Raw genomic sequence first — 19898 nt, forward strand, 5'->3', positions numbered from 1 at the left:
GTCCCTTCTGGGCATTTGAGTCACTGTTGCCTTTAATTTCCTTTCCAGTAGGGAAGAATTTCCTTGATCTGACTGCTATTGATACTCACTAACTCCATCATACGACTTCACTATCAAGTGTGGTTTAACCTGTGCTTTCAGGTGGTGTTTTAAATTGGACCAGTTTCTTCTTCATCTTCAGCAAGTTTAGGTAATTTAAATTATACTGAAATCAAGTTGTTGTAATCAGTCTGAGCACAGAGTTTCTGTATAGCTGTTGACCCATAACTGCCTGCTTATTTCTCAGAAATGCAGCTCCTCACAGTTAGATTGGCTGGGGGAGACCATTTACATTATGTCTGCACAGCTGCTTCTCCATAGCCATAGACAGCCGTAGATCCCCACCTCCAGGAGGTCAAGGGCCACTGATAGATAACTGCAGCAGTTGGATTTGCATAATCACTGTGTGGTTACTTCTCAGTAACTGTACAGTGATTTTCTGTACCCCCGGTTTTGTGCTGAGAACCCGCAAACCAGATGTCCACAGCATAAATGATCACAGCAAAAATGGATGCCTAAATATTTAACTTGCTCTTCTAGCCCCCTCCCTCTACATCTCTGATTCATTTCAACAGGAAATACTAATCTGAAAGAGATCATATTTCTAATAAATGGAAAGTGAAGTAAGAGCCTTTCTTGAGGATATATTAAGAAGAGTATACTGTTAGCAGAAGAGGCACTTCAAAGGTGGTCAATCTGGGTGAGAAGGTCCTGAGGGCAATGCCTACCTGGCACAGGCAGGGTTACAAGAGTCAGAGAAAATCCCAGAGGAGCCAAGAGCAGGTTGCATGCCCTAACTAGAGGATCTAAGTTTTCTCTGTTGGCAGAGACCTCTGACATGTTTTATTCTGTGAATTCCACAATTTGTCCTCCCTGCTAATCAACTGGGTTGAGTGATCATGACCTTCCTATAATCAGCATAGGTTGTACAGCTGTTATTTTTTATGTACACTGGGCAGTGTAACCACTGGTGGATTGCATACGTACATGTTTCTGTTCCCTACTTGGCTTAACACTTAGAGACCCAATCCAAGAAGACTCAAAAATGTTTAACTACAACTGAAGAGAAATTATTTTTCCAAATGAATATTCCAGAGAAATACGAATCTCCGTTGGGATAGAAGTTTCTCTGAAAGCATGCATATATACACATACATACTAGTCCTTTGGGCTTGTGATGGATACCTCTTGATATGGCAGACTTTAATAAACTGAGTGAGGATCGTGGTGAGGCTGTCAGACGTACAAGCACATCTACAGATTTAACGATACATGGAATTTCCAAGGCAGAGTGCGTGTCTCTCTTGAGGAATCCATTTTCCTCCGTTAAACATATTGGATTGTGGGCAGTAGTCTTGTTTAGAAGTAAATCCCCTGTCTCCTTGCCAACTCCCACTCGACTAGCATCTAGTGCTGAATAAGTTAGCAGTAAATCATAAGCTCTTCCTCCCTCCAGGTCACTCTGAGACTTGTGTGGTCTGTGTAATATTAGACTCTGTGTTGTATTCTGGACAGTTATCATTAAACCCTTTTTGAAAATCAGAGCATGCATAAATGTGTGTGTGTGTGTGTGTGTGTGTGTATAAAAGTTAATGTGCTTTCCTAAGCAATGAAGCTTGACCTTGTCCTGTCATGGGGCACTGAAATGACAAATCATCTCATCAGCCAGGTTATCCAGTTATGACCACATTGAAAAATGAAGGCTTCTGCTTTGGTTAATGACTAAATATGGGTGCCTCTAACCTACTGGCAGAATAGATTGATAGTCTGGTATCCCCAGCCCCGTATCATTGTCCTATCTTCTTCCTGTACCTCCCAAAACACTGTGAAATGTCTGTGGCTTACTTTCACAGCAGTATGTAACCACATTCAGCTTTCACTGCTCAAAATGTATTGATACACCAGGATTCCCGGATCAAAGAATCAGAAAGGATTCCCCAATCCTCCCATCAATAAAAGGCTTCTGCTGCTACTGTGTGGAGAGATCACCTGTGTCTCAGAGGTGTTTTCAAATGAGCAGTTCAGACAAGGAAGCGGGATAGGCTTGGAGCTTGAGTCTGTTTTGTGTGTTGTTTTAAAAGAGTATGAGCTTTCTGTTCTTATTTTATTTAGTGGAAACAGTGGGGGAAGATTTGATGTACCTCACTCCAAGGTGCAGTCACTTACCGGGTTTTGTGGTACAGGTTGGCCAGGGGGAAAGCTTGTAAGTAACCCACTGTAGGGTTCTCTAAGGACTTTTCTGTGTACATAGCATCCTGCCGTGCTAGGGACCCACAGGCGTGGGCGTGAACAGACAGCACCATGCAGAGGTATTATGTGGGATCCTGGAAACAGTGTATCTGTGTTACCTTGCTGCTTTGCCTGAGCTGGCAAGCAGAGCGGTTAGCTCAGTGATGCAGCATTATTGCTTCTGCTTCCAGCTCTTCCTCTGTGCTAGCTCGGAGGGCTCTGCACCATGCTGCAGTGCCTAGAGCAGACGCGCTCAGCAGTAGTGCAAGAAATGGCAGAGGAACCTGGGGTTCCTTGGACATCAGTGTAAGACCATTCTAGCCTAGGAAGTTTTCTTTGGACATAACTGATGGTTTTTTCCTAAGCTGCTATTCACCTAATGCTGGGTGTCTGCTCCCCTAAATTCAGGGCCTTTAAGATGTCTCAGCTGGGTGCCCCAAATCAATAGTCCCTTTTGAATATCCTGCCTCTGTACTGTGGGAGAGGTCTCAGCTAATTCAGTGCCGGCTGTATTTCCTGTCAGAAACAATGTAGGAGCACGTATCAGGGTAGGTCGCAAATCCTTGCTTTCCTTAGGAAGAGTCTCTTTTATCTTGAGCAAGGGAATGCTGCAGCACCAACGGAGGGTGGGAGCCGGGTGAGGAGAGCTGGCGGGCACCTCATTGGCTGGGTGTGACATCACCAGCAAGAGCTGGGATTGGCAGTGTGTGTATTTTGTGTGTGTTGGGTTTTTGCTTTGGTCAAGCTCATATTTGGTGTCTGTATCTCACAAGCTGACAAATAAAAATATGATTACAGAAAATGCCCCGTGGCAAACCTTATTATGGCTTCAGAGATAACAGATAATGCCAATTACTGCACAGTGCAGTGGTGACATTGAGAGGAAATCCCCTGCGGTAATGAGCAGCAAGATGATTATTTCATTTTATTTTTATTTTGGTTGGGTTTCATTTTGTGTTTTTTTCTCTGAGCATGCACAAGAGGGGGTTAAGGCAGGTTCTTTATGAATATTGATAAATGACAATTATGAAGGCCCTTTCTCCTTTCATTGCCTGGGGCTGTGCCTGCTTGAGTACGCACAAGGCTCTTGCTGAAGTGTGTCTGTGTGTGCATGCGTAGGCATGAGGGTGTGTGACTTAGAGGGCTGAGGCAATGAATAAGAGCTTTGTCTGACTTTGCCTTGTGTTCTTCCTGTCAATGCAGGGGGGTAAAAGGCTCCTTATAAAATAACGCTTCAAGATTTCACAGCAGTAGTGCCAAAATCTCTGATATATTCTTGCAGACAGGAGCTGCAGAGCACTGTCAGTAGTGGAAGCACGCTTTTAGGGAGAAATCTGGGGTGTCTTCGAGAAACAGGGAAAGGTGAAGAATGCCAGGTGCCATGTTCTGTCAGATAGTGCCACCCTCTTAGTGACTCCTGCTTTGCCTTGCTTCATTTATGAGGAGCGTGCTATAGTGTTCTGCAGGGACAGTCTGTTGAAATCATGACTCAAGGCCTCCAAATGTGAAACTGGTCTAGAAATTGTGGCATTTAATAAGGTTGTTTTCTGGGTTGTTTTTCTTTCTGGTCCTTGAGTCTTTAGGTTTTCAAGTTTTCTTTCAGACCATCAGAAGTGAGGAAACTACCTTTTTCCCCTGTTGAGAGCTGAGATTCACCAATCATTGCCTGAATCCAGGAGTTTCGGATCTGTGGTTGAGACTCACTCTAAAACAGTGAGGAATTTTCAAATTTCCCTTGTACAGGGAACCGGAGAAAACCCATCAAGTACAGCAGCTGCAATGCCAAAGGCAAAGTTACCAGCTCAGCTAAAGTCAAAGGACATGTATTTTTGTAAGTTTACTTCTTTATATAAGCCACTGGAAACTCAAAAATGGCATAATCTTATTGTAAGCATAACCAGGTAACATTCTCTGGCATGTACAGCAGTGGTGATCAGAACCTGACAGTCTGTTCTGGCTTTGAAATACATGAATATATGTTTTGAGGCAAGGTTGGTAGGGAAGAGCAGTATATTTTAATAGATCAATGGAAATAATTGTTAAAAAGCAAGCAAGTTTTTATGCATACAAACCCTTCTCCAGGTCTCCTGATATGTTTATAGATGTTGTCCTTTTTCCTAGCTATAACTATATTTATTTGTTCTGCAGAATTCTGTGAAAACTTACTAAATTTGAGCATAGCAACCATGGCTCTAAACAAAGATTCTTCTGTAGGTAGATACAAGTTACACGTTCGGATCTGATTTGTAGAAGCAAGAGAAAATAAGATGAAAGGCTTTTTCTGCTCAAGAAAATCAAAAATATTGCTTCTCATACTATTAATTATTACTGATAAATTATTTGCATCACATCAGGCACTTTTAAGAGGCATACTGCAGAACAATTATTCTGTAGTCTGGCCCTTCTGGGAGTTTGGGGTCAGTAAGAAAAGCATTTGCAAAGTAGCCAAGAATTTGATTAGTACAAATGACCTGCAACTACTCCAATTAGGAGGTTTCTTGGGTTAGAAATCTGTGACCTACAATGAGTTGTCATAGAAACTGATATGAACGTTTCAGCTCAAAAATCAGTTTAAAATAATGGGTTAGTTCATCATCTCGGGCCAGGTGACATAGCTCCTTTGAATCCAAGATCTGGAGTCTGTCACTACACCAAAAATCTTCTGCCAACCCTGGGTGACAGGGAGAGAGTGTTTTACTTCTCTCTTTTATGTATGCTGCAATTGCCTGCAGTACAGATACGAGGATATTCCCAGAGCAGGAAGACGGACTAGAAAGGCAACTGAGGGAGCTAGAGGAGCTGTCTGAATAGCATCACTGGGAGTGACCAGAAAGCAAGTGTGTAAGTGGGTAACTGGAACATGTTAACACGTATGTGTGCCTTTCATTTTCTATGCACCACCTCCAAGAACTGTGCCCGTTTCCACGGGACAATTTTTTCAGACCTTTTTCTGTAACCATCTTGTGTTGCAAGGGAATTGTAAAGCCTTTGTTGTAATCTGTAAAAGAGGGACGTTGCAGAGAGTCTGATAGTGTGTGCTTCCCCTGTCATGGCTTGTTCAATGGCTCCCTTTCACTCACAAGCTGTCCCTTCAAAAGCCTGCCGTATGCAGGCTCCTGGAGCTAACTTCTTGCTCCATTGTCTTGGTTGAGGAGCTCTGGGCAGTCTGTGGCCACCCTGGATCAGGGTTATACTGGCTTCTTCTGCAGTGCTGCCTTTCTCTTTCATATTCTTTCTCAGCATATGCAGGGCTCAATAGGAGAGTTTGCTGTGTTTGTCACTAAAGAAGCTGCTTGCTTCTCTTCTGATTTTCCAGCCATGTGATAAAGCCCCTACAGCTTTAGAGCCTTTAGAACAACGAAAGGGTAACGAGTCCTCTGTTCACCTGCAGAGAGAGGAGTTGATGCAGTCATATAAGACATGGAGAGCCAGAGAGATCAGCTGGAATGGGACCAAATTAAATGCATTTACTCTGCAATGTTCCATTAATGCCAAGTAATTACCACATACAGTGGGATTTTTGTTTTGTTTTGTTCTGTTTCATTTTGGCACAAGAGAATTCTTTCCAAATATGAATGCATGAGGCTGTCCGGGCTGCTGGGCTCTTAGGTAAATTATAACAAGCCTTCCCTATTCCCATATGTTCCTCTCCCTTCCTTCTGGCATTTGAAAAGCTGGCAATACAAAGATGGGAAATGCAAATGCAGAGGGGAAGTCTCATTCCCAGTGGCCATGATGCTGGTTCAGCCACTCCGGTGCAGACTCCTGGCCTGACTTCTATCCCCAGGATGCTGCCTTGGCAAATTCAAAGTGGTCCAAAGATGGATAGCAGAGAAATGTTCCAGCTAGAAGAAAATTTTCATTGCAGCATAAAATTCTCTTGTGGTTGAATGTGCAAGCACTGCCTGATCCCACTGGCACCCTGATCTCTGAGAGGAGTGCTGCCACAATACAAAAAAAATACTTGGGCTGCTATGAAATTCCTGTGCTAACCATCCATACTGGGCACTAGAGACTGTGTTGAAAGAGGGATGGAGAAGGGTCAGAGAGATGCAAAAACTGCTGTATGACAGTTCTTGTATTTTAGGGCCCAGTCAGCAATAAATGTAACGATTCTCAACAGAGTCCACACTCTCCTCTCTGCTCAGTGGACTATAGTGAAGAGCTGATAATTTTTCTTGGTTTTATTTTGGTGAGTGTCTGGAGGGGAAAAAAAAAAAAGCTTTAACGTCTGTTGCCACTCCAGATTTCCTTTCACACATACTATGCCAGTCCCATGAATCCCCAGGTCCCAAATTAAGGCTTTCAAAATGCTCTCTGGGAGGTGGGTCAGGATCTCTGCCTAAAGACTGCCATCAGCCCATGTAGGCTGATCATTCATGGAAAAGCATTGCACATCACAGTGAGGTGAAGCTTACTCCACATTTGGAATGTGGATGGTGGCACCCCCATTTTTCCTCTCTCTCTTGCAGTGGCTCTCCAAAAAAAATCTGAATGTATTTGCCACTTTAGAGGAACCTCATTTTCCCACTTGATCCTCCCTAAAAAAACAGGCCTAAAATTGTCTGTGTTATGGATCCCAGCTGATGGGAAGACAGGATGAAATGGGGAGAAGGAGACTCCTTTCCACCAGTGAATACTGTACTCATTTTCGAAGGTGTTGTCCCCTTTCACCACCTCTCAGTGGTCTGGGAGTGGGGCTGGTTGAAGGTTCACATACGTTCTGCTCCAGCCAGGGCCTGTGGCAGGTTTGCTAAGGCTGGTAGCTTTGAGGCATGGAAAGGGAGCATTTTTGCATGTCCTTTAGCTGTACTGTTTTCCTGAAATAATGAGTGAGATGTTTTGTAGTGAGCATGCATCCAGGCTGGAGAAACACTTGTGGACGACCTGTGCTTAGGTCATGCTGTGCCTTGATCATTCCTTCAAGTTCTCTTGTCTCTAAAAATACTACACAATTTTAGGATAAGCAAAGAATTTCAATTTTTAGGTACAAAAGGCACATGTCAGCAGTATGCCTGCTATAGGCTGAACACGTATGAATGGTATCAGCCAGTGCACAAACAGTGGAACAGGCATGGGCAGCAGCACCCTCAACTTCTACACCATATATCTGTTCAGCAGTCAGCCAGGAGCAGTCACCAAGGCTGAAAAACAATCATAGCCACTGAAAAAACACGCAGAGTAGAAGGACATGGACTCAACTTGAGCTGTGGGGAGGTTTCTTGTTTCATAGCATCAAACAAGCACTGCTTGCTTTACAGGGAGCTGTTATTTGCCGCTGAGCCCTAATCCTCAGACAGGAGAACTTAGGTGCGTCTTCCCAGCACCCCGTTAATGAAACCAGTTGTAAGATGAGAACTGTCCAGGATGTCTGCTGGTGGAAAGATTAAATCACACACTACTGTCTCATTAGTGTCCAAGCTTTCCTAGCTTGCCTTAGGACTGTGGGCTCTTCACTCCATTTCACTGCTGGGGCTGGAGTATGTTCAGATTTGGCGGATGTTGACGATCTTGCCTTTGTCCAGGACTGCTGTCCTTGATGATGGCATTCAGGGGTTCTTTTTGTGGCCATTAACTGGTAATTCACTGCCTCTGGAAACGTTTCCTTGTCATTCATCTCCTGCTTTTTTGTCAAGTAGGTATGACTATCTTCATAGTTATTATATGGCTAACAAGTCTTCTGTCTCCAGTTACCTCGAAACTTTGATTTCTATGAGAAAGATAGATTTGATAAGGCACCTTTTGCTTTGTCAGACGAAAATACGCACAAATCTGAATCATGCTGCTCCATTATCTACCAGATTGTTTGCCCATGGTTAACAAGGCCAGTTTAACGTGCAGGGTTCATCATGTTTATACAAGATTGGAGACCAAATTTTATGCTCTTTAAAAAGTGAGGGAGAAGGAATCATAGGACTCAGTGATAAGGTAAATGACCAGTTCCTGCTTTGAATGTGCGCTATTTTGCTGGAAGTCTCCTTTGGAAATACCTGTTACTCTCCCCAGGTGTCCTATTACAGTGTGCTCTGGTTTTGCGTAGAATTGACCTGCATTATTTACAAGTTGTCTCTAACTGATCATTCCAGACTTCTCTTCAGATCAGAGGAGATAATTTCCAAGACATTGTCATGCCTCTCATGTTTTTCTGGGAGGCTAGAGACTGTCCTTTACAGTGGTATAGAGGTAGAATTACACTTGCGTGCTTGAGGAATGCTGGAGGAATGTCTTAAAAAGCGAAGAGGAAATGGCATGAAGATAAGGCTGCCTTCCATTATGGGTGTCACTGGACTAGACTATCCTAACGCTGGTTCTTTTGCTGAGTTCAGTTTCTGGTCAGGGTAACTGGTTTTAGTGAACCATTGTTGCAAATGACTGTTGTTTGCCTGACACTCGCACATGTTGTCAGCTGACTGTTTCCCACAGGTTTGTGTTCTGACTGTGCACCGAAGCTGGCCATTCTGCCTGCAAGGTTTGAGTGCTCATATTTGGACCTTTTATTAGCAAGACATCAAAGACTCATTTTGCCTACTCATAAGCAAAAACAAGAAAAGAGCTGCTTCTTTAGTCTGCCTAAAGTGGTTCTCTCATCTCTGTGACTCTTCAAGAATTGCAAATAAAAAGAAAAAAAAGCAAAGTCATCACAAATTTTGTGCAAGATTTTTGTCTTTGGATATAAAATCAAGTAAATGTAATAGTTGTACAAAAGCACGAGTACTAAGAAGCAGACATGGGTGCACAGTGGTGTTGGCAGTTGGTAATGGAGATTAATAAATTAGTCAATATATGATACCTTTGATTTCAAGCAGAAGTTGCCATCCTGAAGATCATGGCTGCCTGGCTCTTCCCATGTTGCCAAACAATAAGAGAATCGAGCTTTGACGGGTAGGAGGGAATCCTCTCCCTTCCTGGTGCTGGCACTCTCAGTTATAAGCAGTGCTGGGTTGAAGGGATTTCTCCATCAGAGCTAATTACCCAAAATAATTTCAAAGCCATATGCCTATGTAAACAGCTCCTAATAGGGGCTTTTTGCAGTAGCATTTACACCAAGGATGTTTTTTTCTCTAGATATCACTCATTTTGTTTCCTGTTGTTGACAGAATATATTGATAGTGTTGCCTTCTACCTTAAGGAGCTGGCATGTGATGGAGTATATCAGCCCTAAATCCAAGCTGAAATTCTCGTCCTACCTATTTCCCTCAGTCTCTCCCTCAGATTGTGTTGGAAGTTGAAGATGTTCGTTTCCTGTTACAGCACTGCAGGCTCAAGCTCCTCATTCATCAGGAGTGGGCATTTGGGATATGGTCTAGAGTATTGCAAAGATTGGATCTTGGATATGTGTGTTCTCCTGCCTGGAACAGGAAAAAAAATGAAATCAATTAAAATATAATAGGTTGGATGATATGCTGGATAAAGAACAAGTTTTGGAGTGGGAAAGCTGCCATAGATAATTTAACTCACGTTTTGATCCTCTCTTTACAGCCACAGGGACTTAAAACCAGAAAACCTACTGCTGGATGAAAAGAACAACATCCGGATAGCAGACTTCGGGATGGCATCGCTGCAGGTTGGGGACAGCTTGTTAGAAACCAGTTGTGGGTGAGTGTCTCAGAACATATTGCAAAAATCAGTGATAGATTCCAGACATAAAAGTTGTCTATAGTAAGGGTTTCAATAAAGACCTGCAGACTTACACCATACATTGTTATTTCCCAGCAAGATGATAAATTGATATGATGCACGTAGTGTATAAGATAGCTAAAAGAAGGGTTTTTTAAGTGCTTTACAGTGAAAAGCAGGCCTCTGCAGATGTCACATATGGATATAAAAATCAAGGCTTTCAGGTTTGGATTCTTCTGCATATGCTGGTGTGTATTTGCTTTCACTGGCCATAATTTTTGGGAACTGAAAGCAGTAGAGTTGGCTGTTTTGAGAAGAGGCTTTAAAAATATTAGGGGGTAAAAAAAACTGATCTAGGGGTTCTGAAGTGGAATTTGCATGTCCTGATTAGGCTGCCTGCTTGCAGCTCTTCCTGTTCATGCTCCACACTGCTTCATTTTGGCTCACATGCAGGATTGACAGGGAGGCAGCAGGGTCCTTTGCAATTACAAGCAGGGGATGAATGCAGATACAAAGGAGACTGCTTGGAGGAATATTGCAGGGGAACTCTAAAAACATTTCCATGGCAATTCAGTTGCCAGCAAGAGCTTTCTAGGAATTTCCAAGGGAGCCAGCAATAAGCCCAACAGCTGAGCAAAGCCCAGGTGCCTGGCCAGGGACACGACGTGCTCTCCGGGGGCAATGCCCTCTCATCACCATCGCCTCTAGGGGCACTACTGGACCATGCTTCCCCCACCCCCCATAGCTGTGGCTTGGTGCGTGTTGACTGTGCAGGGGGCTAACACAGTGAGCTGTGGCAAGGGCAGCAGCTGCATTGAGCTGCTGCAGCCTGGCACCGTTATGCCACCTTTTAGCTGTGTCTGAATTTGTTATAACAGCGAGCTCAGCAATTGAGTTGCAGACAGTACCAGCAGATTTCTACCTCCTCCCATACAGACCTACTCTTCCTGGCCTTTGGTAGTGTGACTCTGATGACACCAGGCCAGCCCCGTCTTCAGCTGGTTACAGTCCATGTTTTTTCAGTCTGTGCTCTGAGCCAAGGCAATTCAGGGTAGACATGGAGCCATCGTGGTTCCCTGCACAGCCCAGCCACTGCCTCTCAGTCCTGAGCTGTACGGCTCTGCTGTCCAAGTCATGAATAATGGATAGCAAATTATTTTAAGTTCATGATGTGATCCAGTGCTGGTTGATGAGTACACTGAGACCCACCCATTCCTTCCTGTCCATTTCAAGTCAAGATTTGACCTCTTTAGCAGCACAGATGACAAGCAAGGAGCTATGAGTCTGCACATCTGTTGCTTGCAGCTGCTTTCAAACCTCCCCTCTAGATTAGGAAATGAAGACCTCCCTGCAGTTATCATAAAGCCTCTATACTCTAGATAAAATTTTCCCCCTTCCTTCCATGAAAAAAACAAGAGGAGGTGTAAAAACCAACCCAGTCTCACATTGCCCTGTAGGATTCTTCAAACTCCTCGGGAACCTCTCAGTAGGGTTCCTGTACTTGTTAGCACTGGGCTCTGTCATCCAGGTCTAGAGGCTCAAAGGGAGACTTCGTTTCCATAAGCTGTGCTGGAATTCAAACCTCCATGCTTCAAGCAGAGCCAGCACCGACATCATGGCCTTAAAACGTGCTAATAAAGAAATCAATGGAACAGAAGAGACGTGCCTGTAATAAACAGAACACAGCAGCAACGCTATGATCTCCTGCGTTGCAGATGCATTTCAAGTGTGGTGCCAATCACTAGGCCTCCGTGTGAGCTATTACACCACTTCATTAATTCTCCTGGCATGGAGCCCAGCATGGCTGATACTGGTGTCTTGTGATCTCTCTGGTTTGGGGGGTGAAGGGAGGAAGGAAGAAAGGAATATATAACAATATGCCATACTGTTCACAAAGAAAGGCAATCCAGTTATGACTTCCTTTCCCTTGGAGCACACACAGCTTTTCAAGGCAACCTCACAGCTTTTCAAGGCAACAGTTTTACCTACCCTTGTAGTTGGTACTTTCAGCCAGCGTGAAAAGGAACAAAACAGAGTGAATCATGGCTGAGATACTGAGCTTTAATGAGATGCTCCTCCGCGCACCCAGAAGTTAATTTCCAGAATGGTTTTATCTGTGCTATGAACACTGATAATGAGATGAAACTGTAACATTTCCATTTACAGTCACGCAAGGAGTCTCCAGGTATTTCTGTCAGTCAGAGTGGGAGGATCAGATGGCATTGAGCCATGTGATGCAGCTAACTTTGTCAGTACAGCAGAGTCGTTAGAGTGCAGTCAAAATTCTTTGCTGTCACAAGTGAACTGCTAAGTTTAGTCCAAAATTTGTGTAGGCTTTAGGTCACCACAGAGCCTTGACTGGCCTCATGAAGATAATCACATAGCCTGAAGTATGCTGTATTGCATACCTCAGAGTCAGTGTTTTCTGGGAGCTATTCCTTAGATCTGCACGGTTTTCTGTAGCACTGATGGCTACCTGGAGAAAACAATAAAAGTTCAATCCAGTTGTGTTTGTGTAGGAGAGGGAGTAAGGATGGATTTGCTGTTTCATTGATACAATTTGTCACTGACAGACTGCACATTGGGCCTTGATTGTAATGAATCCCCATTGCTGGAAATGTATATTGTGCAAATGCTGCATATACACAGCACAGAGGAATAAGTTGTAGTTTTAAACATGTGTCTTTAGACCCTTGAGGGGAAGAGGAGCTGTGTGTAGGGTCTGCAGGAATAATTCTGCTTACTGCAGAAATTGCACAGCAAGGCAGTCTCATGGAGGGATGGTCCTTGAAATGCCAGAGTAACACAGTGAGTCTCTGCATTCCTCCAGGAGCAGGTGAGGTCTGTGAGCAAACAGCAGACAAGGAAGGAAGCGGAAGATGTGGTAGGAAGCTGTTTTATTATTTTAGATCTTTTCGGCTCTTCCTCCTCTTTACCCATCCAGGCAATGGCATGCAGAGACATGCCCCTGTCTCTTTTCACAGCAATTCTTCCCAGCATGCTGCCTCGCAGTGTTTCAGAATGGTAGATATTGTCCAATCCATCCTGAACTGTCACTAGGCAAGAAGAGTGAGTGCCTTACAGTTAAACCTCAGGACTGAGACCTAGGGGATCTGAGCTTGATTTCTGTCTCTGCTGAATGCATTCAGGATAGTCTTGGACAAGATGCATTACCTTTCTCTGCTTCAGTTCTCCATCTTAGCAAGTCATTGCAGTGCCCAAGTTGCTCTGAACATAAATTGCAGTCACTTCTATAGCAGTCTTGGAAAAGTAGGAAGGGTTGGGGCATTCCCTGGATCTTGTTCCCTTTTCTTGAACTAAGAGGGCTTATGGCTAAAATGAATCATAGAATCATTAAGATTGGAAAAGACCTCTAAGATCATTGAGTCCAACCACCAACCCAACACCACCATGCCCACTAAACCATGTCCCTAAGCGCCTCATCTACATGTCTTTTAAATACCTCCAGGGATGGTGACTCAACCACTTCCCTGGGCAGCCTGTTCCAATGTTTAACCACTCTTTCAGTTAAGAAATTTTTCCTCACGTTCAAAAGGATTGAAAGAGGATACTGTTGAGTTACAATTCTTGGGAGCTTGTAAAGATCCTTCCTAATTCCCCATTGCTCCTTACAGAAACCTGGCAAAGTAAATTTTTGCCATCTCTTCACTTCTCTCAGTTTCACTCATCACAGCTTCAAAACACTGGATGGAGATTGCTGCAAGCTGCCAGGTGACCAAGAACCCACAGCAGTGCTAGTGTCTGTGCTGCCTGCCTCCAAATCTCTCTATCCCAACCAAGAGCTAGGACAAAGCTGACATGTAAATGTAGCTTGCTCCAGCACCAGACCCAGCCTCTGCAGAGGCAGTCAGTATGGAGACTGACACCACTGCTGACAGCCCCACAATTAACTGACTGTATGCAACAGTTCCCCCATATTGGTGTCTCCATAGGGAACCCCTAGCCTGATCCAGAAAGCTGTGTGCATGTGGGAAGAGCGATTTTATTGAGAGTGAGAAGAAAGCCTTGCGCCTGTTGGTGGCATAATGGAGGAAGAGAGCAACTTCCAACCCCAGCACAGTCAATTCCTCTGCTCTCAGCTCTCCCTAGCGATTCCTAGCAACACTTTGCAGACCCACAGATTGCCTAGATCTATCAAAAAAAAAAAGCACATATTCTCATTAGGACTGATTACTGGCTCTTTTTGAGCTCAGGGTATTTATAACAACCAATGCACTGTGTGTTAGAAATGCTAGTGGAGATCATCTAGCTCCTGATTAACTTACATCTGTATTTGGTGTATCAGCACACCTGTGATGAGCAGATAATTCAGAAGAGCAATATTCAGTTGCCACACACCGCAGTGTCCAAGCACCATTTCTGATTTTAATGACAAGGCATGATGCTGCACATATTCTTTCCCCTTTATTATAAATGTGTGCATGTTGTCTAAAACATATGCAAGCGTCCTACATCCGGTTATTGTTAGGGATGCAAATTTAGGCTTTTAAAATTGAAAATGCCAGAATTACTACTTTTTACCCCATCTCATCAAGAGCTTCCATTCCCAGCACTCCATTCCCATCTACCTTCTTCCCTGATTTGCACTCTAGTCTTGCCAACTTCTCCCAGTCATTTCTGCTCCATATTTGGCCCCAAATCCTAGATCCTTTTCTCTTTTCCACTAGGTTCCAGCTGCAGTTTCCCCTACCTGGTTGTCCCAGTCACTTGCTGTCAGTCGTAGATCTATTTCCTGTTGGTTTTGCACTCACTTTGTTTTAAAGTTTGGTACCTTGTGATAACCCAGCCACAGCAGCTCATAGTATCAGTTTCAGGTAGAAAAATTGTTCTGTGAAGTGTTACCAGTGCAGGTAGAATTTTGATCCTGACACTCTAGAGTTTCTGCTAGTAAATGCAAACTGCAGTTTTCTAGTGGCAGTTTGAGTAAATTTTTCTAGAGAATGCAAACTAATATTCAAGTTTTCCCTTTGCAGTTGAGGATACTAGACATTTTCCCTTTTTATGGGGAAAACATTTAATTTAGATTAGACTTAGACAGTGGAAATGTTTCAGCCCATACACAACATGCATGCACATACAAACATGAAACCAGTCTGAGGCAGACGAAAAGCAAGGAAAATTGTTGTTAAGTTGTTAAATTGATGGTAAATCATAAGCAACTTAAAATGAGGATTATAAAGGGAAATACCAGACAACCTTATTAATAACCATTAATACCAGTCTCACCTGTAATACATCCCAAGGTATGTTAAAAGAGCTTTAAGTCTGCAAAATCAAGCACTCAGAATTTAAGATGTGCTATTCTTCAGATTGCCAGTATAACATTAACTTAGCCCATGCACATTAGGATATGGTCGTTAATTATGAGCTTGTACAGGTTTTTTCCAACAAATCTTTGCCTCATTGGTGTTTGGATGGCGTGGATATTTGAATAAACAGCTATTTAATGTTTGATTTTTCCTCATCATTCATTTTATGGATCCATTCATAATTTCTGCTCACTGCATTCAAGCCTTACTATGAATGCTAGGTAGGATTTTCATCGTAGTATCTTAGGTTTACAAATATTAATTATACTGGTTTGATATTATGTTTGCCACATTGATCTGGTTATCTCCATTTATATGAGGACACGTGATTGTGCAAAATGAAACTCAAAATCATCAGTTTTGAGTGTGCAGTTGGATACTCTCGGGCCTAATAGCTCAGAATACTCAGTGCTTGATAACAGTCCTTTACTTGGAGAGCAGAGTGCCTACTGACAGCAGCTGCTGCTCCATGTGCTTATAAATACTGTAAATCAAACTTCGGATGTGTTGCACTGTGATTTTGAAAACTGGGGAACCTGCAACTCATAATTACCTGTGAACGTCTCAATTTAAGGCACCTGTTCATTTTCTTTCACAGAAGGATTCTGTGGCAGGGGCAGAGAGAGAGTTTGATTCTGCAGTATGTCAATTGGCTGCCTCTATCACAAGCTTGTCCTTCATGACACTAAACTTCCCTCACATTGCTACAGTCTTTCCAACTTCGACCACAAGTAAAACAGAGGCACTGGGGACAGCAACACATCCACCGCCCCACCTGACTTACCCACAGAGTACAGTATAACCTCTTCAAGCTTTATTTTAGCAATTCTTAACCTTTGAATACTTAACTTTGCAATCTTTATGCCCTTTTAATACAGGGGTCTGTTTCATTTTTTAAATTAAGATCTCTTAAAGGTTCCAAGTCTTAATAATTTGAACTGATATATTAATTAATGAACTGATTTGCAGATTCCCCCAAAATGTAATTGAGCTCGAGAAGTAAACAGTTGTAAGATGGCTGAGGGCTAGATGCTGAGTTTTCTCATATAGAACTAAATGACTGAGTTGAAGCTTTAATGGCAAAGTAGCACTCGGCCTTAACTACAGCTACTACCTTAATTACAGCCTTAACTACAGCTACTACCTTAATTACAGCCTTACCTACAGCTACTGCCTTCACTGCAGCCTTAACTACCCACTACTGCTGGAGCCGTTTCTTCAGTGTCTCCCTGTCTTACTTTTCTGTGTGATCTGTGGCTGTCGCTTTCTCCATTCAGGATGCTCTAACATATGTCCTTCTCCTGAAGAATTCCCTTTATCTATTTTGCTACTCCTCTGGTGTTCCCCTTCATCTCAGCCCTTTGCTACCCAGCATGGGGGGAAAGCATAGGCAGCCTTCAGCGCTAGTGGGTAGCTTCTGTCTCTGAAAGCCAGCTTGGAGACGGTGGTTAACGGGGGGGAAGAAGGGACTTTAGCATCTGAGCAACAGAAAAAACAGCTAGATGTGGGAGGACTTCAGTGCACCTGTACAACCTCTTGTATTAAGGTAACTTCATGCATAAGAGAAACAGAGGGAAGGAGACTTCTTGTTCCTCCCTCTCTGCAGAAACTCTGCCTCCAGCTGTGAGGCCTAAAGAATGGCACTCAAAGAAGTTTTTGTTTCTTCCCCAGATAGTACCATCTTATGGCATGGAACCAAAGGACCCAGGCATGGACACTCATCTTTGATGTGACCTGGGAACCCATCAGGCAGTGTAACACACGATTTGTCACACTGTGGAGTAGGATCACACAGCTTTCCCTGTGCTTCCTGATCAACCAACTGCTTCTCTGGAAAAGCAGTTACTGTATATTCCCAGATAAACCATACATGGGCAGCTGATTTGTGTATGCACAGTGCAGGTCTCTCTTACCTGCATAATGACACCTGTAGGTCACAGGCACATCACATCTGCACTGAAGAAATGGCCCTGGTTGTCTCAGATCTACTGTAGCTGCACTGTATCTTAAAGTGCACAGATCAAGAACTACTTTTATAGTTTCTCAGATGAAATTCAAACATCAAGGATATATACATTTCTTTCTGAATGCCTGACTTCCTGTCCAGGGCTGTCCTGGATTTCACCATTGCACTCTGGCTTATTTCCTCTGGTTGAAATCCCACGTAAATGCTTTGCTAAGCTCCCCCAAGATCCTTAAGATTACTGCGTCCTAGAGTCATAGCTGTGAATGACCATTCAGAGAGCCCTTCCTGCCCCAGGCAGACTAGCCTGGGAAAATCCACATCACCCTTGAAATAAACACTGCCAACATTGGTGCTTTTTTTGCAGCAGTACCCGCAGGCAGCAACTGCTTCTTGATCTTGTTGAGCAATATACTTATTTGTTATCAGGGGCAGATTGTGGCTTTTGCTGCACAGAGAGGTAGCTGAACGATGAGGAGATGGCCTAGGGGAAGAGGCAGGGAATTTTGCTATTGACACACATATATTGAATAATTAGTGATAAGAGCCAAAGAAATATTCATGTCTCTGTAGAAAGATAAATAGATTTTTGATTAAATTCGAGTTTTCTCTTTAAAGCAGTTGAAGTTGCTCTGTGATTGGCATCATGGAAATGAGTTTTCTATGGATTCTGGCTTGCCAGAGGATCCCTTTTAGAGCTGTTAGCCAAGATAATGCTGCAGATATCTAGCATGTGCTGGCAAGAATTCAGAATGGCTATGCCAGAAACCTGTGCTCTCTGGGCAGTTGCAGTGCAGGTGTTGAATGATCGAATCAATCCAACTTGTTCAAAGGATTTATTATAGCATTTTCTCCACCCATTCTCCTAGATTTTAGCAGACTTTCAGTGCCTTGTAAGACACCTAGCAGATTCCACTGCACTCCAGCTGACCTCAGGAAGGTAAATGCTTTAAGTGCATTTGCTAGTGGGACACATAAATAGGTACGTACCTATCTTGGGTTCCTCACAACACTTACATTCTTCTTTTCAAGGATGTTAGCACAGGAAGCTGTCAAGGTGGTTGCGTTGCTCAGCATCCACAATTAAGAGTTCTGAAATCTTTCTTGGAGTCATCATATACAAATGAAAACTCAGAAGCACTCTGCAAATTGAGATACTGACTCTTCTAGTGCACCACAGATGGCATAGCCACCCAAAAAATATCGTGCTGAAGGATGATGCTGAACTGTGCAGGATACCATGCAGGATTTGAGAGGTCTGCCTTAAGTTTCTAGCTCAGCTACAGACACCACCTGTAGTAGCCACTTAATGTACTGTGTGTCTTCATGACTCACCTTCTGTAGGAAAGGCAATGGTAGCATTGTACCTGACAGAAGCTAAAATGCATGCAAGACTGAGAAACTCAGACACGCTAAGTGACAGAAGCTCAACAGTTACCTAGATTGTGTCTTCAGTCCTTTGTTACCCCCTGATATGTTTTCCAATAAACCTAATGTGACTCAGTTATATAGAACATGTTAGAACTGGTCTTTTTATTCTGAGGTGACTAAACTGAGTGAATGTCCATGATCTGATGTAATTCCTGTACTCTTTTTGCTACCATGTTTTTTTCCAAATTATAGTTCCATTAATACCTTCACTACAGCTCCCATACTGCCCTCTTTCACTGTTCTGTCTAAGCAATCTTGCACTGATGACAGTTGGCTGTGCTTGTCCAGTCCTGGGCTGTAGTCCCAATTCTGGTGCTGCTCCTTAATTCTGATTTACGTGTACCTTAAGGATGGCCTGTACACTATACACCGTTTTTATGATATGAAAAAAAGACAACACCACTAGTCAGGCATTCTCACAAGAATAATTTAACTTGTCTTCTAAAAGCTTGTAAAATCATGCATTAGTCCAGTGACATGACTGTTTAGTGGTTAAGGCTTTGGGGTATTAAAAAGAACATGTGTAGAGTAGCTGTTGGATTGCTATAAAGAAGCAAATTCACAGGGAACAATATATGTTGGATGGTTAGGAACACGTACATAACATTAAGCAATTCAGTGTCTGACTCTGGCCTCACTTTCTCTCCAGCAGTGGCCAGCAATATGCTGCAAGTCCCTCAAATCAGCCCCCGCTTGTCAAGAAGCAACAGTTTTATTAACATTACTGACTGCTTTAGCTTTATTTCATTACTGTTGCCATCACGCTCTTTGTTACTATAGAAGCTTTTGCCCTAAAAGGTTAAAGCCTTGTACAAATCCCAGTGAATTCAGTCATACAAACTCTTGTGAGGTATGAAAGCTGTGGTGGCATTGCTCTTGTTTTAGTCAGAAGAGTAGACTCACGGTGAGGTTCTGCTCACCTTTTTCAAACTGTGGCCAGCTGAGCTTTTAAAAACATTAAGTAACCTTGTCCATGTCCATATGGCTGCCAGTGACAGAGCTGCCAAGAGAGCCCAGGTAGTCTGTGCATGGCAGACTGTCCCACTAGGCATAAGTCCATTCTTTTTGGTCTCCCAAGGGCCAACTCTGGCCAGCTCTCTGGGGGAAGGCTCTGGTTTTCATTATCTGTTTTGACTCTGGAATCAAGGTTTTTAAAATCCAGTCTAAATTAAGACACTTGGGATCACTACTGAGCAGATAGTCCTAAAATTTGTGAGGGATCAACTGCATTTCTCTCTCCTCACTTAAGCTTTGGTGTCAAGGTAGCTACAGTCCCAAGTGTACTCCAA

The 19898-nt window shown here is 43.2% G+C and overlaps 1 protein-coding gene across 3 annotated transcripts in view; it reads left to right on the plus strand.

Annotated features, from left to right (window-relative positions):
* BRSK2 (BR serine/threonine kinase 2) overlaps positions 1-19898 on the plus strand; it is a 329823-nt gene that overhangs the window by 236439 nt on the left and 73486 nt on the right. For all 3 annotated transcript variants that reach the window (XM_009328460.1, XM_009328458.1, XM_009328459.1), the window contains exon 5: positions 9748-9864. In XM_009328460.1, coding sequence (XP_009326735.1) covers positions 9748-9864 — 117 coding nt within the window. The remainder of the gene's footprint in view (positions 1-9747; positions 9865-19898) is intronic.

This window comes from Pygoscelis adeliae, unplaced genomic scaffold (genome assembly GCF_000699105.1).
Source record: "Pygoscelis adeliae isolate BGI_AS28 unplaced genomic scaffold, ASM69910v1 Scaffold166, whole genome shotgun sequence".
NCBI classification, from domain to species: Eukaryota; Metazoa; Chordata; class Aves; order Sphenisciformes; family Spheniscidae; genus Pygoscelis; species Pygoscelis adeliae.